Source organism: Clytia hemisphaerica, unplaced genomic scaffold (genome assembly GCF_902728285.1).
Source record: "Clytia hemisphaerica strain Z4C2 unplaced genomic scaffold, Clytia hemisphaerica genome assembly, whole genome shotgun sequence".
NCBI lineage: Eukaryota > Metazoa > Cnidaria > Hydrozoa > Leptothecata > Clytiidae > Clytia > Clytia hemisphaerica.
This window is the reverse complement of record NW_027103779.1, coordinates 98,840-123,663: the sequence shown is the minus strand read 5'-3', so window position 1 is coordinate 123,663 and position 24,824 is coordinate 98,840. Positions and strand designations below refer to the sequence as shown.

Genomic DNA, 24,824 nt, shown 5'->3' with positions numbered 1-24,824 from the left:
ACATAGTAAAATTTTTATAAAATGTGCTAAAATTCTAAAAAAAGATCTGAAATGTTATGTATAAATTAGCCTATAAAGTTCTATGAAGCAGCACTTTTGGGAGGTTTCAGGGGATTATTGGAGCAGACTAAAGTAAACGAGAGAAAACTAAAAAATTCCAGAAATACTTTTTTCAGCCAAAATGATAAAAAACCCAAAGCCTTAGCTTGAAGTTCAATAAAAGGGGGAAAATATTCAAATTCAGTAAAATATGACTAAAGCTTGGTGAAAAGTCATTTGTAATATTGAAAATTAGTTTACTTTTTGTTCTTTAAAATTGGCTCTTGAAAGTTACATAGAAAACCACATACTGATATGATCTGGTTCAAGGAGCCCAACATATTCACAGGTATAACTCTGTCAAAAATGTGGAAACATTTAAGTCTCTGTATCATTCGTTCCACATGAATCCTTTCTGCCGCAATCTGCTGACTGTTCACTACTTCACCACCTTCAAGTTGTTCACGACCCCTTAAAAAAGAAGGCATTATAAGTTCAATTCCAAGAGGTTTCAAATATTCATCTATTAGAAATCCTCTGTCTGCCATAATAGCATCACCTCTCTCCCATAATTCAGGATATAAAAATCCACTTTTCACGACAATGTTTTTATCAGTTATACTGCCAGGAAAAGCAGACGAAATAAAAGTAAATCCACCCCCTGGTGCAATACCAACAAGAACTTTCACGGTTGTATGGCTCTTATAATCAGAGTATAACAATTTGTGTGCAACTAATGATGATGGGACAGCAACTTTAAATTCAACACAATCAATAATACATCTTGTTTTTGGAAATTTTTCTTTCATTGATTTCGGCATGACTTGATCTATTTGGGCCCGTGTTGGCCATATACAAATTGAGCCAAACTGGACATACATATAGTTAATCCAAGTAAGCACTGTGTTGGAAACAGATCCCTCTGATATACCAAAGAGAAAACTTAAATGTTCAATATCATGGTTTCCTCTGAGCCTGACCATTGTCAGGAGAAAACTTTCAAACGCAGAGAGTGTCCTGGGTCTACCAGCTTCTGAAACACCCTTTACATCCTGGTTGTTATACAATACAACATTCTCTCCCATATGCCCAGAGTTCAGTGTAAAAAATACAGATTTGAAGATGTGCACAGTGGGGAATGTTGTGTGGTGCTTGCAGCTTTTGTCACTAGACATTACATGATCAATGAAACTATTCTTGACAGTCTGCATTTTCAGTTGCTGTTTCAATAGTCTGTTTTCTTCGTGGACTTCATGATATTTTGTTTGCCAGTCAATTTCAATGTTCTCTTCATCTTCTTGTTCAGGTGGGTGAACATCATCAATTTCTGGATCAACCTCTCTATACTTTTTCCGAGGAGACGGGCGAAGAGTCGGTTTCTTCCGCTTGTTAGGGTTAGAGGAACTGGCTTCGAAGGCTTCTTCTTCAGTCAAATAAGGTACTACAGTTTTCTTATCTTTCAACCTTTTACGCGTACCTCCAGGAGGTCGATGAATATCTTCAGTACGGAAGTGTTTCTCACAAAGAGTTGTTGCTTTAGTCACCTTGAAATTGTCTTTTCCATTCACCCTTTTTATTCGACTGCACCACAAAGACAGTCTATCTTTGTCCTCAGGAAATGTAAAAAACGACAATTCAGATGGAACTCTTTCTCCTCCTTCACCTTCTTTTAACCCTTTATTTTCACATCCCCATGCAGCACATTGTCTTCCAAGTGTAGGCTTGTGATATTTCTTTGCTTTCTTCTTTGTTGATGACTCTGAAGGCACATCTGCAAGCTTTTCGTCCGCCATCTTGTTTGTTATGATTTGACGGAACAACACTTGCCTCGTTTTCATGTATTGCGCAATAATTTATGAAAAGCCGTATAGAACTATGTGGTGGAAAATTTGAAAAATAATTGGAACGGTAGAAAAATAACGCCCGACTTCCTCCCAACCCGACCACACACCCCCTGTAGACCAGATTCCGTTCTTGTCTTGAACATAGAACTCTGTGGTGAAAATCTAGAAAATTTAATTATTACACGCTTTTTTTATAAGAAAATCTTCTATCAGAATATCAGGGTGAAAATTGGCCAAATCGTAAGAATATCCTCAGAATAACCTCTAGGGTGTGTTTCACAGAATTTGATAAAAATACAGTCATTTTGTATTTGGTTAATAGAAAAAAGCTGCTTCCTTTGTTAGACTTGAATTTAAACTTTGAGGAAGAAATGTAATTTTACATCCAAATGTTCATTCAAAAGTCCAAAACTCTCAAATTGATCATTTCTCATTTTTGTAAAAAGTCAAGTCTGAAAAAGTAAGAACACGTTAAGAATATTTATGTTATGAAAGGTTCAAGGAATAAACAGTATTGTGCGGTAAACCAGTAAACAGGTTCAGAATTTTTTATTGTTACAAGCAAATGAAACAAGTCCTACAAATATGTATACTTTATTCCTAGTAAATAAAATACGAACCAGAAAAACAGGTATCTTTATTTAATCTTTTCAAAGATTTAGACTATCCTTCAAAGGAAACGATTGCACAATTAATAATACCGCTGAAAGGTTACTATTATACATAAACAAAACTGTAACAGGGATAAGCTCAAACCTAAAACAAATGGATAGCCAAAATAATCTAACGAGGGAAAATATTTACATGTAGTTCAAAAAAGCTGATGGCGGTACAATCTCAAATTATTAAATCTACTGATGAACTTTTATTGACAAACAATGTTGAATTCGTTGAAAAACAGTCTTGAAATTTCGAGAAAAAAAAAATAATTCTCCAAGTTTGACAAACTACTTATTACATATTTTGTTAGAGTGTCTAAATTTTATATGAGGCTTCATGTACTTATTTCTTTAAACAAAATTTAACCAAAACTGTTCTCACTGGCTCTCTTCAAGCGTTTTCATTAGCAAGTGCTGGTAAGTGTGACAAACAAAAGTTAAAAGGAAACATAAAATCATTTCACGCTCCAAAAAAGGGCGGGGGGCGTACGAGGTTTGCGATTTCCGAAAAGCCGAATAATTTTGATAAAATTTCCAAAATTTCGAAGCAAAAATTCATGGATTTCCGATACCGAAACAATTTCAGCATACAAAAATACCGAAGGAATTTTGCCTGATTTCCGAAATTGCCATAAAAAAAGGGTCGATTTCCGCAATTCCGAAATACCGTACGTCCCCCACCAAAAAGATCAGTGAATGTCAATATCAAAAGTTTACTGTACATTAAATATAATAATTTTAAATTATCAAAAGACTTTCAATTTTTGTAATTACAAGACGTTTCATCGTATTCCATCGCAACATGACCTGGAATGATAAAGGGCGGGTGAATTTAGAAACATTATCAACCCTGCGAAGAATCATGTACAAAGGAATCTTTCTATATTTCGTGCTCGCAAGGGAACTTCTATTCTAATCTATTCTATTCCAGATAGAGAAAGTCCGCAATAATTCTACTGCATTTCAGTGATAATTTACCTTGGCTGAGAAACTATATTTCATCGTTCTTATCAATATAATTCTGCAGTGAAACACTAGGCGCTAAGTTTTGATAGGATTATAAAATTTCCTATCAATTTTAGTTAGAAAGACATTTGTAAGTAGAATACTAACAAGCGGAAAACAAAAGAGGATTGACATGACGATGAAAAATGAAGAAATATCCTTTTTTGCAAAAAAAAAAAGAAATATCCTTTTTTGCAAAAAAAAAAGAAATATCCTTTTTTGCAAGTGATAAGTAATAAACTTGTACAACTGTAGAAAAGTTTTATTTCTTTGTCTTCTTAATGTTTTTTTTTATATTTGGACTTCTTTATTTGAAAAAGCAAGTAATACTTTTGTATCATATATAGAAGTCTGGAAGATGGATTCCAAATAGGCAGAATAGAATAAAAGTAAATTATTACTTTCTTCTCAAACTTCCGGGTTTGGTTCTTGGACGGCGGGACGTTGATGCCTAGCAAAGTCGGTGCTGTGTTGTGATCTTTGAATAGAAAATTGTGAAAATTAAATCATTGTCAAAGGGAAGTTCCTCTAAAGTTTCTTCACTTCCAACTTCATTGATAAAATTTGCACTATTTAGTGTTTTGTTTGTGGTTTGTTTTGGAAAAAAGTCAACTAGAGAAAATACTTACGATTCGTCATTACGAAGGAAAAACTTCCTTTCATATTCCGCGAACGGAATACCAAATCGCTGCAATGCTTCTTTGTTGGGTTCTTCCAAATCCTCTGGACGTTTCTTGTGGAAGTAGATGATCTAAAATATAGTATAAAGTATAAAAAACATATGTTTGTTATAGTGGCAATGTGTATATAGCAACACCCCTTTACGAGTACAAAGTCCTGTCAAGTGTTTCGCAAAATTGTTAAAGAATGTTGTTTAATGAATAGACAAATGATGTCGAAGTAAAAAATTAACTTAACTTTCTACTGACACAAAAAGTAGAAAGGGGTACTTTTTTTCCAAACACACGAAAACAACATACACAGAACATGTTTGCAGTTAAATTGACCTTAATCAATTACAATTGATTGCTAAAAAAAACTATGGTCTGAAAACATCATATAATAAATATTTCTATTAGGTTAAAAAAGCTTATTGATCAACTTACGGGGTATCGACCTGGAAGGGTTTGGACCCTACCCAGACCAGCCTCCTCCATTGCAGTTAGCAGCCGCCTCAGCGCCTGCTTCTGTTGTTCGCCTGCTCTTTTGGCGCGAAGAACTGATTTCTTTTCCAGGAGTATCTTCGCTGACAGAAGGGAGCCAGCCTAGCCCAAAAGTTTCATGATCACAACTTGATCGTTCTCCTCGGCCGGCTGTGGGTCCTTCGGAACCTCTTTACAATTTTTTTTGTAAACTTGTACTGAAAATGAAAACAATTTTAACAATCATTTAAGCCTTACAAGAAATAGTGTAATACTCATAAAAAAACCTAGTTTCAAACACTACGAAGGCAAGCCTCTATTATTTACATATGCCAACGGCTTGTCACTGTGCCGGGTGTATACTCGGCGCCTTGGGCCCGGCAGGGTTGTTAGTAACGGCTCGAAGTTCAATCAGGTTATACCCGTTGTGTACAAAAATATATAAACTAACGATCTCATTTTTGTAAGTTTTTTTATTAAGAGTGCGGTCACACCAAATGATTTACCTCCGCTTATATAGCTGTTGTCATAACAACAAATATTTTTATCTATTTTTTGATGTGACCGCTCGAAAAAATGGAAGAAAAAATCCTGAATTCGAGGAATCACCTGTTTTAATAAGCGAAAAATAAGACTTGCTCGATAGCAAGTCTTATCGTAGCGAGCACCTCACTAAAAACCGGGATTTTTAATCTCGTTTCTTAGTGAGTTCCACTTTGACGATTTTCGAAAAATAGAAGCCTTTCAATTGCTTTGACGCAAATTCGATTATTTTGCGAGCTTCGAAAGTTAAAAGTGACGTCAAAAAATCGAATGTTTGGAGCCCGAAAACCCGGGCTCAAAACATTCGAAAAAGTCGCAAAGTGGAATAGACGTTAATTGCGTAAAAAAACGCGGGTGACGTCTAGTATAGGCTAGTCTTATCGTAGTTTAAGAAGAATTCCTTTATGTTTAAATAAATAGGTCTATTGAAAATGGCGATTTGTGTTTACTTTTCAAATTTTGAAAATTTTAAAAAGATGTGCACATATTTTTTTGCACACGCCATTACATTCACACACGAGAGAAAAACAGAGTTGTGTTGAGGCTTTTTATTTCGAATGAATGAATGAATGAATTTTTATCCGCACAAATTTTTAGGCTTATTAGAAATGTTGATTGAAGTTTTCCGACGCGCCGCTTAAAATAAGCAAAAATGGTGATTCCTTTTTAGCATTAGCTAAACTTATATTTTGGTGTGACCGCGCTCTAAGTGTAGTAGCTAAATAATAATATCAACAACTGTTTATTAATAACATATGCCAACGGCTTTTTACTGTGCCGGGTGTATACTCGGCACCTTGGGCCCCGCAGGGTTGTTAGTAACGGCTTGAATTTCAATCAGGTTATACCCGTTGTGTACAAAAATATATAAATTAATGAACTCATTTTGGTATTTGAGCAAAAAAGTTATGTTTCAGGTTCCTTTACACTTTTAAAGAATTGCCTTTACAAATTGCTTTATACTAAAATCCCTAAAATTAATTAAGAATTTAATTGTATAAATGACGTTTGCATCACCCACTTTTATAAAAAGTGCTAAGTTTTAATGGGCTTTTTTTCGAAATATTTTCTAACTGTTCGTAAAATTGATGCATCAAAAGTTACAGCTGCTTTTCTATGAAAAATTGGTCAAAAAGCACTTTTTTCAAGATTTTGAGACAATTGTCCATCTTAGACAGTCAAAAGGCTCAGCTAAGAACTTGGTTGGCGGGAAAAAGTGCTCTTTTTCTTGGTGTATACCATCCTAAACTGCATCAAAGGCTCCAATTACATTTTCATTAATCGAATCTTGTGTGATTCGAATTTTCAAAACACAATCGATGTGAAATATTTTTCTGTTCGATGTGGATTAAAACTGGATTTTCACTCAAATGCTATGAGTTTGAGAGAACGATATCAGAGAAGTTAATTGTATTGATTTTTATACCAGGTATATTGTTTTAGTCAGGCAGCTGACTGCGATTTATCATTTTATACTAATGTTTTAAATTTGGTGATTTAGAAAAGTAAAGTATGATAAAAAACTTTTTCACTAAAGAAAGAAACATTAGCAGAATAGCTTCGTTAGTAAAAGATGGTTTTGATGCTGATCCTAGGAGCTGCACCTAGCAACAAAATCTCTCTTTTTGACTTGTCAAAAAACTTTTATACATTGGCTTCTATCAATGATATTAAATGGTACAGTACTGCTTTTCTGAGGAAGCCTTCTGAATATTTTGTTCTAATCTTAACTTTTAGTCAAATATTTCAAAAGTTTGTTTAACTTTTGATTAAAGATGTGAATATATGGATAATACATCTATGTTTGGATTGATTTAAAAAGCACTCTAAATTTGACTTTAAAAAAGTTCGAAAAATTAACATGCAGGGGGAGGGGCGTTTATTTGGAACCTAAGATTACACATTAAAGTCTGGGAAAATCAATCAAGGAGGAGTAAATCTTAAGGGACATCTCAAAGTGATCGGTAGGACTTTAAGGGGGGTGAATTGTTAAGGGGTGATTTCTGTTTTAAGGGGGGACTCAACATCCAGGATGAAACTATGTTAATGATGTTCTACGATCAAACAATGTTATATCTATACAGGGGGTTGGACGAACATTTCCAGGGGGTAATCCGAGAAGAATGGGGGTATAAAGGAGTATTTGTAAATATTTCCAGGGTGTAAATAAGGTTGTTCTAAAATTTCCGGGGGAAAAGACTGATTTCAGTTCATCTAATCCTAAGAAATGAAACGAATTTTTCCAAGGGCTCGTTTGCAAATTTCGCTTTTTTGTCAGGGGAAAATATCAGCACATTTCTAAAACCCCCTTGAATGGAAATTTAATGGAACAGCCCAATCTTCACAGCAAATTACTAATAATATATTGCGATGCAATCATGAGCGACGTCTTTGATATCTCGACAACCTCATTGACCTCATCGGGTATCAACGATCGTTCGTCAAAGGACCTGACCAGCATCTCTATTAGGGCAGAGGCCCTCAATATCATGCCACGTCCTTTGTTGAATTGGCCTGATAAAATAAAATAAAATTGATGGTCTTTCCTTTCAATTGGAGTTGCTTATAATTAAAAAAATGAAAAAGAAGCGTTTCAAAAAGGTTTGATGCACTTGCAGGCTCTTAAAAAAATTGGACTATTGAAAAAACTGTGTCACATTCTTTAGTGCATCTGGTGCATTCAAAGTCAATATTTCTACATTATATTGAATATCGTACCTTTCACGAAACTATATCCACTTGGGAACATCATCTCAAACTCAGTCCAATCGTAATTATGGATGTGATATTCCTTAGCTTCATCAGAAAGGCAGAATTTGAGGACCGATGGATCAACAATGATCATTTTGTTATGCCAGTTTACAGAGGAACGAAGGTCCTTTGTGGCATAGGCTTCTGACATTTTTCCAACTGGAATTAAATTTATCAAAACTTTTTATAATATTAAAAGTTCTATAGCTTGCGATTTTTGTACCTACAGTAGATGTTACAACTAAAAAGTTTTGAAATAAAAGGTGATCAAATTATTAATCCATTTAAAATTATGCTATAAAATAAATACAGGGATATTATACATACTGAAATTTTCTCTGAACTGATCCAAGGTTCTTTTTTCATCATCGTAGAGCAATAGATCATTGTAAGATGAGAAGTGTTCAGGAGCAAAGTACCACAAAAATCTAAAATGAAAGGATAGAAATCTGGCTCTGTCAACATAATGTCTATCATTGGATCAGTGAAAAGTACTGGGCAAATCGTGAAAACATTATAACCTCAAACCTTCGAGCACCAAAACAAATTTTTTTGAAATATTTATCTTAAAAATACCGAAAATAGGATTTCCGTCTAGCTTTTCTGTGAGGCGACTCCACATGACATGTATAATTCGACTGAGGGTAAATTTTTTGCCCCCTGTTGGTATTTTGTATTTTACAAACCGGCCCCAAAAGTTGCCCTTTTTTGCCTAAGTAGCCCTAGGATATGTATCTTGTGATTGGAAAATGCTATTGACTTGAAATTTAGTTAGGTATTGATGAAAGAAGACCAGTTTGTGCAAAGTACCAAATACTCATGTGAAGGAATTTTTTCTGTTGATAGTCTCTTTAAATTGACAAATCAGCCTTCAGGAACGAATTTCAGTCAAATCGAACGAATCAATCAGTTGGTCAAGTTCACATTCTGGTCTGTAAAATACCAACCAGACAGGTGGCCGAACCAAAATTTTGTAAACCATCTTCAATTACCCATATCTACCAATGGTCAAAATATTAAGGTAATAGAACTTGTCAATCTTGAGATTTTAAGGGGGGCTTTAGGGTTAAGAGGATCTTTGTGGGGACAATTTTTGCGAATCGAGAATTCAAATTTAAACTTATCTGATAAGAGTATTTATAACAATCTAAACAAGCAATACTTATATGGACCTACCTGCTTATAAAAGGAATAATAAAAGTTTAATGAAGGCAATGTAGAAACAAAAACTGAATAATTTAAAAATTGAAGTTGAACAAAAAAGCAAAATGAACTTTTTCATATTTAGCACAGTTAAATTTTACGTCTTTGTATAAAAAGTCAGGAAAAACTAATGAACAGATTTTTCACAAAGTCCAAAAAACCCTATTTTTGAGCATTTTTTGGGTCTAAATTGGCCCAAAACTTTTTTTATTCAAAAGTCGGGCTTTGACACATTTTGGTAATCACCATTTTGAACCTTTGTACCAAAAATCACAAAATTCCTATGATTCGATCCCGAGGAAAGTTGGTAATAGTCGGACGGACAAACACAGGTTAATATTTATAGGACCACCAGGTAGGTGCAAAAATACAAACAATCAGCACTAAAGCATACATTTAAATTTGTTATTTTATTACCTTTGGGGAAACCCAGTCATTGATCCATGTGTGTCACTAATGACAGCTTTTGCAACGATTGGTTGGGCAAAACCGCAAAATGACAGATGGCAACTCTTAATTTTATGGTTTGCTCTCTCAGAGACTAAAAAGGAAGAAATAAGTCACAATTAAAAAACTGAGTGTTGGATGTACAGAATAATACACATAGGTTGAGCAAGTGCAAAACATATTTTGCCTAACAGGCACTGCTTTCAACCGATTTTACCAAGTAATATATAGCTTCAAAGAAGCGTATTAACGAGAGGATTCGGAAAAGTGCTAGATCAAAATTTAGAACATTCCTTAGAGATATCGGGTAAAGATTGCTCTTGACATTATAGTCCAGTGGCTTATCACAATAATACTTCAGTTTGTGAAAAAAGCATGAAACTTGGCACAGACATGCACAATTGTATTCTGAACAAAAAAATTGACAGAGACACGTCTGAAAACCACGTGACTGCTGACGTCAGCACTTTTTTGCTGACGTCATGAAAAATTCTTGAAGGTATCCAACCATCAAGTATTATATACCATTGGAAAGGAAATTCAATTCTGAACAACTTTTCTTCTTACAGCTTTTGCTGAAAAGAAAGCCAATGAAAGTTAGAAGTTTTGCTGACGTCAGCAAAAATTTAAATTGCTAATAACTCCTGGAATATTTATCCAAATGAACTGAAATTTGGTACGAAGGTAGAGTTTATAAATAACTTTTATTTCCAAAAACAGAATTTCCAAAAAATTGATGATGTCAGCATTTTGTTAGGAAAAACGAAAATTGCTGATTTTTGCTGACGTCATCAATTTTTTGAAAAATTTTTTTTTGGAAATGAAAGACATTTATCCAACTTACCTTCGTACAAAATTTTAGCTCATTTCAATAAATATTCCAGGAGATATTTGTATTTCAAATTTTTGCTGACGTCAGCAAAAAGTGTTTTGCTTTAAATTTCCCAAAATGGCTGAAACAGAATTTTTGGCCCAGGACTTTTTGGAAAGGTACTAATATGAAGAGTTAAAATAATGAAAGATTTTCCCATAAAAAGGGGTGGAACAACTGGCCGTCACGATTTATCGAATTTTTGCACAGGCCGTAACTTGCCTGAGTTTTTCCAAATCATTGATGAAGACTGGAAGCCAACGGGCATAATGGGTATGATCCATTGAAAACATCCATTGACATATACGTTTCAGACTGTTTAGGAATGAAGTGAAGTCCGCATCGCGTAGGCTAATCGAATAACAGAACTTGCATATCGATCAGGCCAAACCATAAACGAGCGTTAGCATTTTCTGACAAGCAAGAAGTTGTAGTTTGTTGATCAAATGCCTTTCTTTCAAGTCTCACCCAATCAGGCAGCGGGTGATATTTGATGTGCGTACCGCGTTCTTTTCACTTTAGATCCGGATAGGAAACTTTCGATACGACCTGGTACGGACACGTTTGCCTTTTTCAGTGCTTCTACCTACCCTGAGCACTCAATCCAGTTGCCTTACACCCATGTAGATCATTTCGATGTGCAGAGGACCCATACAGATGACATCACTGCATCTGTCGTTGTACATAATTGTACGTTAATTCACAAATTATCATTTAACAAACGCTAAGGCAGCCCAGAATCTGATACAATTTACCCTCGATAAGATTCTGCTCTTCAATTTTCGTTTTTTTGTTTTGATTGTTAAGGCAATTAAGCACTTTAAATGATTTCGCATCAGCTGGCATCATGTCTCCTGAGCAGAATTTCACCATTAATTCGTAATCACTTAGCTCTTACACCATACGGCGAACTTTATCGTGTTTGCTCGTCTAGCTCTTTGTTTGCTTCAGAAATTTTTTGTTTACGTGTTCCTTCTGTTTATTGTAGAGACTATTGCATGACTTATGTATGACTGCTTCTTTTGAGATCAATTCTTTCGATATTACGAGACGAACTAGTGTTCTCTTCGAACTCTTTCAAATTAAGCGATAAAGTAAAAGTAAATCTTTCTTTCTGTCGCACCTTATCAAAGCAGAAGAATGTATACCTTAAAGGAAGAAATTTTTGGCGGGAATTTAATTTGGCAGATGGCCGAAAAAGTTTTTTCAGAGGGAATTTAATTTGGCGGATGCCTGGGAAAATTTAATTTGAAGGGAATTTAATTTTGTGGTTGCAGAATATTTTTGGCCAAAATCGATATCAAATAAGCAAAAAAACCTGTTTTAAGGCCTGAAATAGCACAAATTTGGGGAATGCGGTAAATGAAGCGGGAACTTAATTTGGCAGATTTTGGCTAAATCCGCCAAATCTGCCAAATTTTTTTTCCACCAAAATTTCTTTCTTAAGGTAAATAGCTATAGGAACGCAATTCAAAAACATTCAAACTACTGTTCTCCCATCCTTAATCCTTTTTATGTTTAGCATTAAGAAGTTACTCCTAACGTTATTTGGCTTGCAGTGCTCAACCCTCTTACAAAAACAAATCAATGCGGATCAAAACTAGCACTCGTTATTGCTAAACATCAAAATCTGTTGAAAATCTACTGACAAAGTAAATAGAGTTTACTGGTACCTAGACAGCAAAAAACATACCTCTCATTTTTACTGGTCTCTTTCAGTACTATGGGAAATTTCCCCTTTTTCAGAGACACCTAAATAATTAAAAATTAAGACCAAAGTATACATTTAAACATAGTAAAACCATATATATTCTGAAAGGTAATAGAATGAACTTTCATATTATAAAAAAAAATTTTACTTATGACGTCACAAAATTCAAAATGGTAGCTGAAATCTTGAAAAAATATGGAAAAATACGAAACAAATTACTAAAAATCAAAATAACCCTGTCAAAAAGTTGGCAAACAGCTTTGATTTTGCTTATAAAAATGTTCCTAAGGGTGTCATCTACCTTCCTGTAAAATTTTTTGAACCAATTCCGACTCAATCCGCCATTATGGCCTGAAATGGGACAAAGCGTAAATTTGAACTGCTTTACCGCAGACTTAGGTGAAATATAAACAGTGACTATGATTCTAAAAGTAGTAATACTATCAGAAATGTTGCTTTAAACATAATAAAACCATATATATTCTGAAAGGTAATAGAATAAACTTTCATATTATGCAAAAAATTTTTCACTTATGACGTCATAAAATCCAAAATGGTAGCTTAAATCCGGAAAAAACATGAAAAAATGCAAAGAAAATTGATAACAATCAAAATAGCCCTATCAAAAAGTTGTCAAACAGCTTTGATCTTGCTTATAAAAATGTTCCTAAGGGTGTCATCTACCTTCCTGTAAAGTTTTTTGAACCAATTCCGACTCAATCCGCCATTATGGCCTGAAATGTGACAAAGCGTAAATTTGAACTTCTTTACCGCAGACTTAGGTGAAATATAAACAGTGACTATGAATATAAAAGTAGTAATACTATCAGAAATGTTGCTTTAAACATAATAAAACTATATATATTCTGAAAGGTAATAGAATAAACTTTCATATTATGCAAAAAAAAATTCACTTATGACGTCATAAAATCCAAAATGGTAGCTTAAATCCGGAAAAACATGACAAAATGCAAACAAAATTGGATAAAAATTCAAATAACTCTTTCAAAAAGTTAGCAAACAGCTTAGATTTTGCTTAGAAAAATGTTTCTTAGAGTGTCACCTACCTTCCTGTGACATTTTATGAGAAAAATCTAACTCGATCTAATATTATAGCCTGAAATATTACAAAGCGTAAAACATAAATTTGTTACCGTAAACTTAATTGGATTGTGAATCACAAAACTTAGTACGGTGCCATTCAGCGAAACAGTTTGTCTTGGGGTTACAATGTAAATATATTTTGCATTCAGGACAGAAACAAGAAACTTTAAACTCTTTTTTGTCTTTTTCATAACATAAATGACAATTTCTCCGCGATGAAGTAAAGTCAGGGATGTGCGTTATCGGGACTTTACGCTCTGTGGGGGTCAACAATTTATAGATCGGCGGGTCTGCAAATTCTGGTATACCCAAGATATTTCTTACTAGCTCCTCTCTAAAATGTAGCAAGGAATAGTCTTTTGGCCTTTTTACATCACCAAGCTTGCCTTGTTTTCGTAATTCTTGGAACAAAATGAAGCTATTCACAATTGCGATGTCAATAAGATGAAAAAATAATGTTTTCCACCACCGCAAACATTTCCTGAGAAGATTGTTGGATGACAAAATTTGATCTGATTTGTCTACCCCATTCATGTAACTATTGTATTCTGATATAACTTTTGGCTGCTTAACATCAATTGACTCCCATTTATCCTCTACCTTTTCTTTTCGTTTCACCATGACAAACTCGTTGGCGTTGTGTATAGTAGAAAGCATGGTTACCGCTTTATTGTCTTTCCATTGTAAAGCTAGATTAGGTTTATCCCTGGACCATCTCATATCTCCTCTAGGTTTTTTCTTCATCCAAAATTTTCCTCCCTTCATAGAAACAGGAAAGCCTTTTCTATTCTCAGTTGTAGTACCACAGCAGTAGATAGATTCATCAAATAAATCAGAAAAAAGGTCACACGAGCTGTAAAAATTATCTGTGAACAAGTGATACCCTTGCCCATAAAATGGGGTCATCAACTTTGTAACTACATGATAACCTAAACCATTCTCATGAATTGGTTCATTATCATTTTTCCCAGCATAGACATTGAAGTCAATCGTGTAACCATTTCGACTGTCAGCCAAAACCCAAAGCTTCAAACCAAACTTAACGGGTTTGTTTTTGATATACTGACGGATACCTGACCGGTGCTTGCTTTTCACAAACCTCTCGTCTATAGCAACATTCTTATAGGGGTGGTATAGTTCCTTACATTTCTCCTTGATGAGGTCTGCAAATCCAGAGACTTTGCGCAATTTATCTGCTTTATTTTCAGTTGCCGGGTCAACAATATGGATCATTGACATGAGTGCGTTAAAACGATCACGTCCCATCATTATCCGCGCCCAAAGTCCATGATATAGTGACTTTGTACTCCAATAGGATTTTAGAGTGCTAACTTTTACTAATCCTTGATACACCAGAAGGGCAATTAGTGTTTTAATTTCTTCCTTTGATGTTTCTACCCATTCCCCATCTTTTCCAGCGTACGTAGATTTACCGTGGATAGTCATGTGGCCATATTCATTTGTGTGCCTTACAATTTTGGAAATAATATTTTTGTCAAAAAATAAACTGAAAAAATCGAATGCAGTTTTCAAGCCACGCAGTTGGTTGCCATTTAATTGAGGACCTGGATTTCTACTAGGTGCAAAGTTTTTTACGGTATTCAATTTTGAATCGACATCATCGTATGATTTGTAATTTTCGATTTGTGGTTCACAAGGTTGTTTAGGTTTTGTGGCTGTATTTCTCTTTGGGTTAGTAGCTTTAGGTTCTTTGGGTGTATTTTTCTTTGGGTTGGTAACTTTTGGTAACTCTTTCTTCGTAGTGATGTCTTTCTCAACTTTCTTCTTTTTGACTGGCGAGGAGGGACTGCAAACATCAGAGTATTCGTCGGAGTCATTCGGGTTCGTAGCAGCAAAATATTCAGTAGTAAGTGGTTTTCGCTGTCTCTTTGGGTAGGTTTTTCTCTCTTCAACAACATCCCTCTTGCTCCTTGTGGAAGTAGTTTTTACCACACTCTGAATGTTTTCTTTGTACACATCATCAGCAACTGTTTGTTCGTTAGACGTACTAGCGATATAATTTTCACTGCTTGTTGTGGTGTTTGTTGGTTGAGATTGACTTTCTTCTTCTTCATGGAGGTTTACTGAGCACCTGAAGATAGGTAAAACACAATCTATAAGGCTATGGAGTTGGTGTAAAGTGTGTTTACAATCTAATGTTCAATGAGGTCCGGCTATAAAGATATACGGAAAAGAGTCATCGTTCATATATGAACGATTTCTTGCTGGGCCGTACTGAAAGAGTTAACCACTTCTTCCTTTTGAATTTTTTGACAAATCACACAAAGCTTCCAATCAATAGCGCTCCGCAACGCATACGTCATAATTATTACTTCTCACTTATTTTTGACATTTGTACGAGTTGCAATCCCACAATTCAATGCGGCTCAATTAAAGATACGTGCAAGTTGTTATATATCTTGTCAAATGATGCAATTAACGTGCAAAAGAGATTAACGCAAAGGTTGATGGGATTGGAACTCGTACAAACACATCGATGGTAATGATTATATCAAAAATGAAATCTATTTTTAGATTCAGCGCGGTGCACTATTTCAAGAACATCCAAATCGACTTTTGGTTCCACTAGCTCAAATTGGCTCATTTTGATATCTTATACCTTCTACATTATTTTCTACTATTTCAAAAAGCTAAATGAATAGCAGAAATAAAAATTAACGCTAAAGAATTTATATGTAGCTGCTAGCAAGATTACATTCTAATACTATAACACTTCACGTGTGCAAATTGGTTCCTTCCAAACAACAGCAAACACTTTTTGAGGCAATGCAATTTCTTTTAATCTGTTCTGTTCTACAGCAATGCAATGTTTTTCTAACATTTTAGCAACAAAGCATAAACAGATGCATTTAAAAGCATCGTCTTTCGTCTTTAGACGTCCATTAGTTTTGCACCCTAAATTTTTACGATTTTAACCATGTTACAAAACACACTCAATAGCTTTTATTGACATTTCATGAAAAACTGTGAGCAAAAAAGTTATTCAGGATGAAATTTCCTTTCCAACGGTATATAATACTTGGTGGTTTGTAATTATAAGTTTTTTGAAAATTTTTGATGACGTCACAAGTCAACTTCAGAGGCTTCTAACTTTTATTGGCTTCTTTTTCAGCAAAAGCTGTAAGCAAAAAGGTTGTTCAGAATTGAATTTCTTTTCCAATGGTATATAATACTTGATGGTTTAGATACCTTCAAAAAATTTGTCAGCAGTCACGTGGTTTTCAGACGTGTCTCTGTCATTTTTTTTGTTCAGGATACAATTGTGCATGTCTGTGCCAAGTTTCATGCTTTTTTCACAAACTGAAGTATTGTTATGATATTTTGGTCTAACAGACTAAACTATATTGTAAAAAACAATATGGTTTCAATAAAGTCATAATCTAAAAAGGCGATAACTAGACTTTTGATAATGCAATCAATTTTAAATTGTGACTAGGGAGGCAGATTTACAATTCAAAAATATTTTTTCAAAAATTTTCAAAAGTTTGTAATGAATCACATCATCATAATTTGATGTATTTACAAAGAATATTTTTGGAATTCTAAATCATCAAAACTAAAATTTATTATTCTTTGATTAGCCAAGTTATTTAAATTGAATTCTTTTGATGCTCAATAAAGACTGAAATGGACAAAACTTCAGAAAAAAGACCCAAATTTTTTGGCCTAATGTGTTGAAAATTCTATGTAGAATCTGAAACAATTGGTTTTTGGGAAATCCCTGGACATGGGGGGGGGGTTCCACTGTTTCTACCTACCTGCTCACTGTGCAGTCTTTTTTTAAATTACAGACATTTCCATTAACAAATCACTTACCTGTACACCTTTCAATTTCATCACCGCCGAATAAACTGAGAAAACTTCGGAATTCTTTTCCATCAATGATGTTCCATTGCTGGGTCATCATTTTGTTTCCAATGAAAAAACTGACAGCTTCGTCTAATATTGCCATAACCCTGCCAACATTGTGGGCAATGATGCTGCCAAATTTTTCCTAAAAGTATTGGTAGTAAAAAACAATGAAAATAATATTGCCTCTTGATGCCATCTGCAAAGTTAAGTCCCGACAAAATTTTAAAATTTAGCAGATGAGCTCAATTGCAAAATTCAATCCTAGCAAAAATTTATCACATTAAATTACAAGTCATATACAATAGATGAAGGGAAGGAAGGTACATACACTTGCAAAGTGTATATATGGTGCCACAAGCTATGATTAGGAACTCTGGCTACCTAGCTAGGATTTGAAAGCTATTACCATCTCAGATCAAATCAAACCAAATCATTATGAAAAATGAAAGTATTTTTCATTTTATTTGCCTTCCCAGAAAAAGAATTTGTACATGAAGGTGTATCGAAATTATCTGGAAAAGCCCAGCGTAGAAATATCACAAAATGATTAAAATTGTCCTTTCTTTATGATGAATCACTCACCCAAGAAATGTCAGTTGGAACCAACACTTTCCTATCCTGGATATCAGGTAAATTACTCTCATTCTCATAAATCTTTTCCAACGCAACTTTGTATATGTCCAGAATCATGGCCTTGAAATAATTGTACCCGATAGATTTTCCGCCACCTAAAACAATAAGTTAAAATATTGCATAAAATATCAAGGATATGAAATTCATGGTTTCAGCCCCCCTCCCCCCAGAAATCTGAAGGGCACCTAGGCCAGGTTAGTAGTAGGGGGCTAATGTTTTGCAATTCTTTGGGGTTACCTATTCATTAAGGGTACCTAGCTGTTTTGATGGAGGCACTTGGGGCTGGTTATATTTTCCAAATCAAGTATTTCAAAATATTTCAAATTATTGAATTTTTTTACCCCAGCACCTAGTTTCCCATCCAATTTTTCTTTTGTTTCCCATCACGCCATCTTTTGCTATATTTTTCTAATGTGATTGTTTTGATTTACAGTTGCTACCACCCCAAAAATTAAGATTTTAGGAATGACAAAAGAACAAAAAGCATCAATTCAAAGCAATTTCTCAAGGGGACCTAACACCATGCTTCAATGGGGGCACCTGAAAAGTGGGCTGAAACCATGAAATTGCTTAAGTTTACAAAGCGTTTATAATGTTCATGATGCCATTATAAATTATATAAATTCAACATTTTGTGTTCAAGTTTTTAATGTAACCCAGGTATACACACGAGCCTGCGTTATAAGTACAGGGCTCATTTTGTAAATTAATTAGTAAAATATAGGTCAAATTAGAACAAGATAAATTATGCTCTTTAAAAAAGTGTGATGCATAGTAATTAGGACTCAGCTTATTTTGGAAAGAAAAAAATCATTGTGCTCTTTCTTCTTTTTAAGATAGTTTTATTTCTTTTATAAAAGGTAAAACCTGTAAAAATATCACAACACTTTGCTTTCTTAAATGTTTAATTTCTCACTTAGACAAGATTTCCAAGGTGAAGATTACTTTTCAATAAAAACATTTTTTTGTGATAAAAAGGTCCACATCAGTTTTTACTGCCAATACATATGAAGAAATGTATATAGTTTGTATATAGTTTTGTATATAGAACCTGACCTGTGCTGACAAATAAATTGATAAAAATATAATAATTTAAACAATTTTAACAACAACAAGATTTTAGGTAGGACTAAGACTGTGTCTACAGACTAGGTTTTATGCGTAATGATTCTGATTTATCACTTCAAGAATTTAATATACCTGATTCCATTACAATAATGAACCATAATGGTCCAATCTCCTCCCATCCTAATAACAGAAATAAAATAAAAAATGTATATTACGTGAAATTAAAGCTGAAAGTTACGCTCCTTGAAAATTTTTTTTTCAAATCCTTACTGAGAGGTCCAAAGGGTAAGAGAAGGCAAGAATATGTACAGTTTCCCACATTGTCAAGAGACAATATTTTTTTTAAATAGGTCATAAAGGCCATAAAGATGACATACCATTGTTGTTGTCGACAACAGAATGCCCAATGCAAAGACAAGCAACTGACATAAGGCACATTAGTATAGATGTCCTGTCTTGTTTCTTTTGCTTCGCCAAAATTTCACAAACCTATGAGGTAAAAACAATTATGTTATAAAAGTATTTTCCATTGGTAATCAGTACAAAGAAGTAGGGAAAAATGGGTGCTGGGTACGTACATGCCTTGAGGGTTGGGTTTTTCACCATACAAAGGTCTTTCTAAGTGTTGGAAAAAACAGAAAGTTTTAAATTAGTCTCTCTAAGGGTCAGGAAATTCACGATTTTTAGTAAATCTTTTTGATTTTGAGAGAAAAATTGTAAAAAAGGTTCTCTAAGGGTAAGATTTTTTTCAAAAGTTGAAGAAAATTTTTCTAAGAAGGGGTTTGGAGGTCTGGCACGTACATACCCAGCATCCCTTGACCCTGGCAGAGAAGAGGAAGGTCATATTTATCAATTTTATAGAAGAAAATGAACTTTATATATAATTAAAGAAATCTGTCTTAGACAAGTTAAAAAATGAAATCTTTGGAAATCAAACCATGCTCAGTTTTGGCCATCATCAAGAAATATCTTTTTCTGTAAAGAAATGCTCATATAAAATGGAAGAATGTTAATGAAATATGAAAAAATGGTAATTACGGTAAAAAAATACACCTATACTTCAGAAAAGCTAATATTGAACGAAGGGACACGCAAACAGAGATACAACGGTTAATTTGAAGGTAGGTCTAAAAAGTATTTGAACACTAAATAGGGATTTTTAGAGCCAAGTAACAAGCTTAGGGTGATGATCAACTTATTTGAATGATTGGCTGGACTGCAAACTTTTGGTCATGTCTATCAATATATAAAGACTACTGTTTATTTGCATAATGAAAGGACAATTATTTTTATTTGTTATCCTAAATCTGCCTAAATATAGAATCATTTTTGTCAAAAAAAATAGTGTATTTATAATTATAACTATATTTATAGTATTTATAATATACTTGGAAAAAAATAATATGAAAAAAAATTCACTCAATTTATGTTAAAATAATGATTAGAATACCCTTTTTGTAAGAGCAATTTTGAACAATGAGGCTAAAAAGGGTCAAAATATAAAGAACATTTTACAAATAGGGAGGCTCAGAATTATAAATTTACTAATTTTTATAATATTTTGTCTACTTTTCTTAAAAAGTCTATCAAAAGTTATAATCGTACACTATACTAAAAAATGAATGATAATTAAAGGAAAGAAACATGTATTCCTATATGTTCTATACATAAAAAGAAATATATATATCATTTTGTCTTAAAAAAAATATATTACTGTAAGAACAGAATAAGAACAATTGAAGCTCAAATAGTAAAAAATGAGAACACAAATGCCTTGACGCAAATTAACTGATTCTTTTGAAAAAGAAGTATACATATATAGATGCTGGCTAAATTGATCTGGCCAGCCAAATTACTCCAGAATACATTTAAGATGTTAGCTTTTTTCAGGCTTATGCAAATAGATAGATTGAAATAGAAACATATTACTTTCCATTAAGCCAGTACAAACAGGATAAATTATCTTATGGGATTTGGAAATCCAAAAAGGTACCTTTAAGGGCGACACATACCCATACCCTTCAATTGCCCAAGTACCCTCCAATTTGACATGTTCATTAAAACGCACTACTAAATCAATCATGGAAGAATTCCAAAATTAGAACTTTGGCTCAAATTGTCACAGGTCAATAAAATTTTTCAAGGATATTCTTTAGGTATATAAGATAGAAGTGATTGTTTTTCCGGAATAAAAAATAAGGCTAAAACAAGAAATATGATAAAAAGTTCACAGTGGACTGTTAATACAATTACTTACTATTTTTAGGGTATAATAAGACTTATTTTTTTTTATATCTCAAATTGTTTAGTGGTCCCTGCAGATTACAGAAAACAAATTAAGCAAGAAAAGTAACATCATAAATTAAAGAAAATGAGTCTTTTTGAGGGTGTGTACTCGTTTTCCATTTTCTTGAGCAGCTTTTTTGTCTCTTAAAAATGGGCTAGAAGTCCCAGTTTTCAGTATTGCATAGGTATACTTTTCATCCCCAGATGTTTTTTGATTGTCACAAAATAATCAAATGTCATAAGATATGCAATGTTGAGTTACAGTACCTAAGAAAAAGTTTAGTAGTGTGTTTTAATGAACACGTCCAATTGCCTAAGTGCACCAGACCCTGGTCATTGGGTCATTATATTAATAGTGCAAAGGTCATTAATAAATAGACCTTTTGCTTTGTACCAAATAGGTATATATTTGAGAATAGGTAGGTATTTGCGAAAGTTTACGCTCGCGAAAAATTCTCAAAATAATTGGAAATCTGTAAAACCTCCAAATTGTAATACAGTAAATATCAAATCTTTAATCATATATTTTCATCCTTTGATACCTTTTTAAATGCAATAAGAGTGACTGTTTTTATCGATTTTAAGAAATAGTTTTTCACAAGGCAATTTTAATGTAAATTTCGTGATTTTTTAACCTGTACTTTTAAAAAGTATAAGCCCATCTTAGGAATCTTTAACCTTTTTCAGGACAAGAAAAACTGAAGTTTTAGAATATATGCTGTATTTTTGACGATAGAATTGATTTGAATTTTGTCAAACTTTTCTTGTTGTTGAACTTTGTCAAACCGAGTTTTTTGAAGAGGGATGTTGACATTGGACCATCAACTAATGGCCTTTATAAGGGGGCATCCGTACCTCCATTCGTCTATAAAGTACCTTAAGTTGGTCTAATGTCGACACTACTCTTCTAATTTTGACACCCTTCTTGAGGGAAATGATATTTGATCATTTGGTAGTTCTATTCCCAGGAGAATAATTTACCATCAGCCTGAATAAGGATTATTTTTGTACCTTCGCTGGTAATTTTTTGCTTATTTTTCAGCTTCAAACAGTTTATGTGTCTAATGTTATGGTTTTTTGAAGTCCTTGTTCTAAGAGATGAGCGAATATAATTATTTTTAGTTTTGGGGGAAAGAAGCAAATAAATTGATCTTTCTTCTACAAGATTGCACTTTAATATAATGCCAATTATGCACTTATGTTTTATATTAAAAATACTTTCTTTTTGCATAGGTTTTGCATATTTCCAATGCATTCTTTGCCCATACGCAATTCAATACCGTAAGTTGGTCTAATCTCGACATCCGTCTTCTAATTAATTTCAACACGCTTCTTTAGAGATGGGAATAATATGAAAGTTGGAATCTAAAATTCGACCTTTTTTTAATTTTTCAGCTCTAGAAAAGAGTGTCGAATTTGGACGAGGGATGTCAACATTAGACCAAGACCAAGTTACGGTATGGCGGATGGAAAGACAAAAAAGTCTATACAGTCCATAATTTCAAATGAAAAATGAAAAATAAGTTTAATCTCCCTAAAGCTCCACAAGATCTGCAAGAAGTATATGATAATACCAGACGTAGTTAATCGATATTATCGATAATCTTGAGTAATCGATAAATAATCGATAAGTAATCGATGGATTATATATCGATTAACCGATAGAATCGATAGGTAATCACACCTTCAAAAAATCTTGAGTATCGATCAGCGATCGATTATTTCCAAGCTATCAATTACTTACCGTGAGATTGGGTAACTTGCATCAGTGGAGGCTAACATGCATAGCCCTCAAACAAAGACCTGGCTGGTCATTAAAATACAAAGTTAAATCAAAACAAAAATGGTAGAGTAGAGTTGCGAGCGGAGCTGCGTAGTTGTATTTTAATGACCAGCCAGGTCTTTCATTTGAGGTCTATGCATGTTAGCCTCCTATGATGCAAGTTACCCAATCTCACGGTATCGATCACATATCGACTACATACAACCTATCGATTACTTATCAATCATGTATTGATTGTTAACAATCGACGATTACTTATCGTTCGTGCATTGATTACTTATCAATTATTTACTTATCTTCGCTCACGTATCGTTATCGATTATATATCGATCGTGACCAACAGCTGTGATCAATAGCCGATCGATTTTTAATCGATACTTAACTTAATCGAAGTATAATCGATCTATAATCGATAAACAATTGATGACAAAATTGATCGATAAATAATCGAGCTTTGAAAAAATCTTTAGTATCGATTACCTAACTATTCTATCGGTTAATCGATATCTAATCCATCGAATACTTATCGATTATTTATCGATTACTCAAGATTATCGATTGTATCGATTAACTACGCCTGGGATAATGAAAAAGGGTTCCTTTCGTTGAAATAAAACTGGTGTGCATCAATACAATGTAAAATCAAGAGCATCAAGGTGATAAAACACTTGTACTGAAATCAACATAATAACCAGTCAATTAGTTCTGGAGATACATTGAAAAGTCTAAACCAAACCGGGCGTGATATAGGATATAGCCATAGCTACCATGAAGAATACGTTATCTTTCCCAAATTACTACCACACCACCAACCAAAGTATGCTCGATTGAATCATGGCAAAGAGTTCCTTCCAGATAATAGAAGCAATTTAAAGCAAAAATAAAGTGACAGCCATTGATATAACCTGATATAACAGCCATCATAAAACCAAGATACAATTTAATTCAGGGGGTACTGAGTCTGAATTATTGCAAAAAATACAAGCAGCCAGCCGTTTTCCGCACTAAGATTCTTGTCACTTTTCCGAAATCTTTCCGCTATTTTTCCCGGGATATAGCCAACATTAGGATATATTGGAAAGGGTTTTGTCAACAAACCTCGTCCCCTCGCCGTTTGTATTCCAGGGCTTTATTTACGTTACTTATGGACGCCAGAGAATACCATCGCTATCAGTAAGCATCAAAAAGCTGATAATACACAGGGGACGAGGTTTGTACGGAAAATCTTGTGTTTGCGTTACGGACGGATGAAACCGCCTAACTTTCCGAGGTGCGCTCACTTAGAGTAGAAGTGAAATTAGAATCTTCTGCAAAACGACGGTCATCTGAAATTCATTTGGCGGCGGCGCACGCCCACTACCCTTAAAGCGCTGAATAAAAGAGCCAACTAATTATGTAGCAACTTGGAAATTTTCCCAACCCTTAGAGCATCAAATCGTTTCGGATAAAAATTTTACATCTGGCTGCATCTGGTAATACTAGATAAAAAGTAGAGCCTAGTGGAAAAAAGTCATGAAAATCTCTCTATGTAAGGTATAGATTAAAGCCATTAAATGCTACAGAGTTTCGATCGTGAAATTACTTTAAGTTTTTATTTTTACAGAAGTCTAACCATTTCATATCACTATATCACTATCAGACACATTTTTCATATCACATCAGAAAAGTGATAAAAAATATTTTCGAGTATTCTTGTAGTTGTAAAAAATTGAATAGAGACAGCAAGTTCATCTACCGTAGTAGGACGGGGGTGAATTGGGTGACAGTAAAGCCTACCTCGCGTAGTTTGTTAGGGACGATTTCCCAATCAATCTGCTTCGATCTATCCTCACGTTCAGCCATTCTTGAAAATTTAAATTCAA

General features: G+C 33.9%; 3 protein-coding genes across 4 annotated transcripts; all 3 read right to left on the bottom strand.

Annotated features, from left to right (window-relative positions):
- Positions 1–296: 296 nt before the first annotated feature.
- LOC136806187 (uncharacterized) lies at positions 297–1,832 on the bottom strand. Its single transcript, XM_067062748.1, has one exon. The coding sequence runs from the start codon at positions 1,830–1,832 to the stop codon at positions 297–299; it is 1,536 nt and encodes a 511-aa protein (XP_066918849.1).
- A 5,401-nt stretch (positions 1,833–7,233) lies between these two features.
- Positions 7,234–24,824, bottom strand: LOC136806183 (uncharacterized). Of its 2 annotated transcripts, none has more exons than XM_067062743.1 (9): positions 24,739–24,824; positions 19,271–19,382; positions 19,026–19,073; positions 17,775–17,920; positions 17,157–17,334; positions 9,604–9,727; positions 8,311–8,411; positions 7,951–8,142; positions 7,234–7,746 (listed from the first exon to the last, which is right to left on the bottom strand). In XM_067062743.1, exons 1-9 carry the CDS (start codon positions 24,802–24,804, stop codon positions 7,574–7,576), a joined length of 1,140 nt encoding a protein of 379 aa, XP_066918844.1. In that variant the 5' UTR covers positions 24,805–24,824; the 3' UTR covers positions 7,234–7,573. The 2 variants fall into 2 exon arrangements, with proteins under 2 accessions (XP_066918844.1, XP_066918845.1); XM_067062744.1 differs by lacking the exon at positions 24,739–24,824 and adding an exon at positions 23,730–23,972.
- On the bottom strand, positions 13,377–15,643 carry LOC136806191 (piggyBac transposable element-derived protein 4-like). Its single transcript, XM_067062751.1, has 2 exons — positions 15,639–15,643; positions 13,377–15,411 (listed from the first exon to the last, which is right to left on the bottom strand). The coding sequence occupies exons 1-2, from the start codon at positions 15,641–15,643 to the stop codon at positions 13,377–13,379; spliced, it is 2,040 nt and encodes a 679-aa protein (XP_066918852.1).

What these genes read in the sequence shown, in the direction of transcription:
- LOC136806187 (XM_067062748.1), bottom strand. Translation starts at nt 1,832, where the DNA reads ATGGCGGACGAAAAGCTTGCAGATGTGCCTTCAGAGTCATCAACAAAG.
- LOC136806183 (XM_067062743.1), bottom strand. Translation starts at nt 24,804, where the DNA reads ATGGCTGAACGTGAGGATAGATCGAAGCAGATTGATTGGGAAATCGTC. An exon ending in TGAAATTGAAAGGTGTACAG is followed by an intron (nt 9,728 to 17,156) that starts GTAAGTGATTTG and finishes CTTCCTTTTTAG; the next exon opens with TCTCTGAGAGAGCAAACCAT. An exon ending in TGGATATAGTTTCGTGAAAG is followed by an intron (nt 7,747 to 7,950) that starts GTACGATATTCA and finishes TTATTTTATCAG; the next exon opens with GCCAATTCAACAAAGGACGT.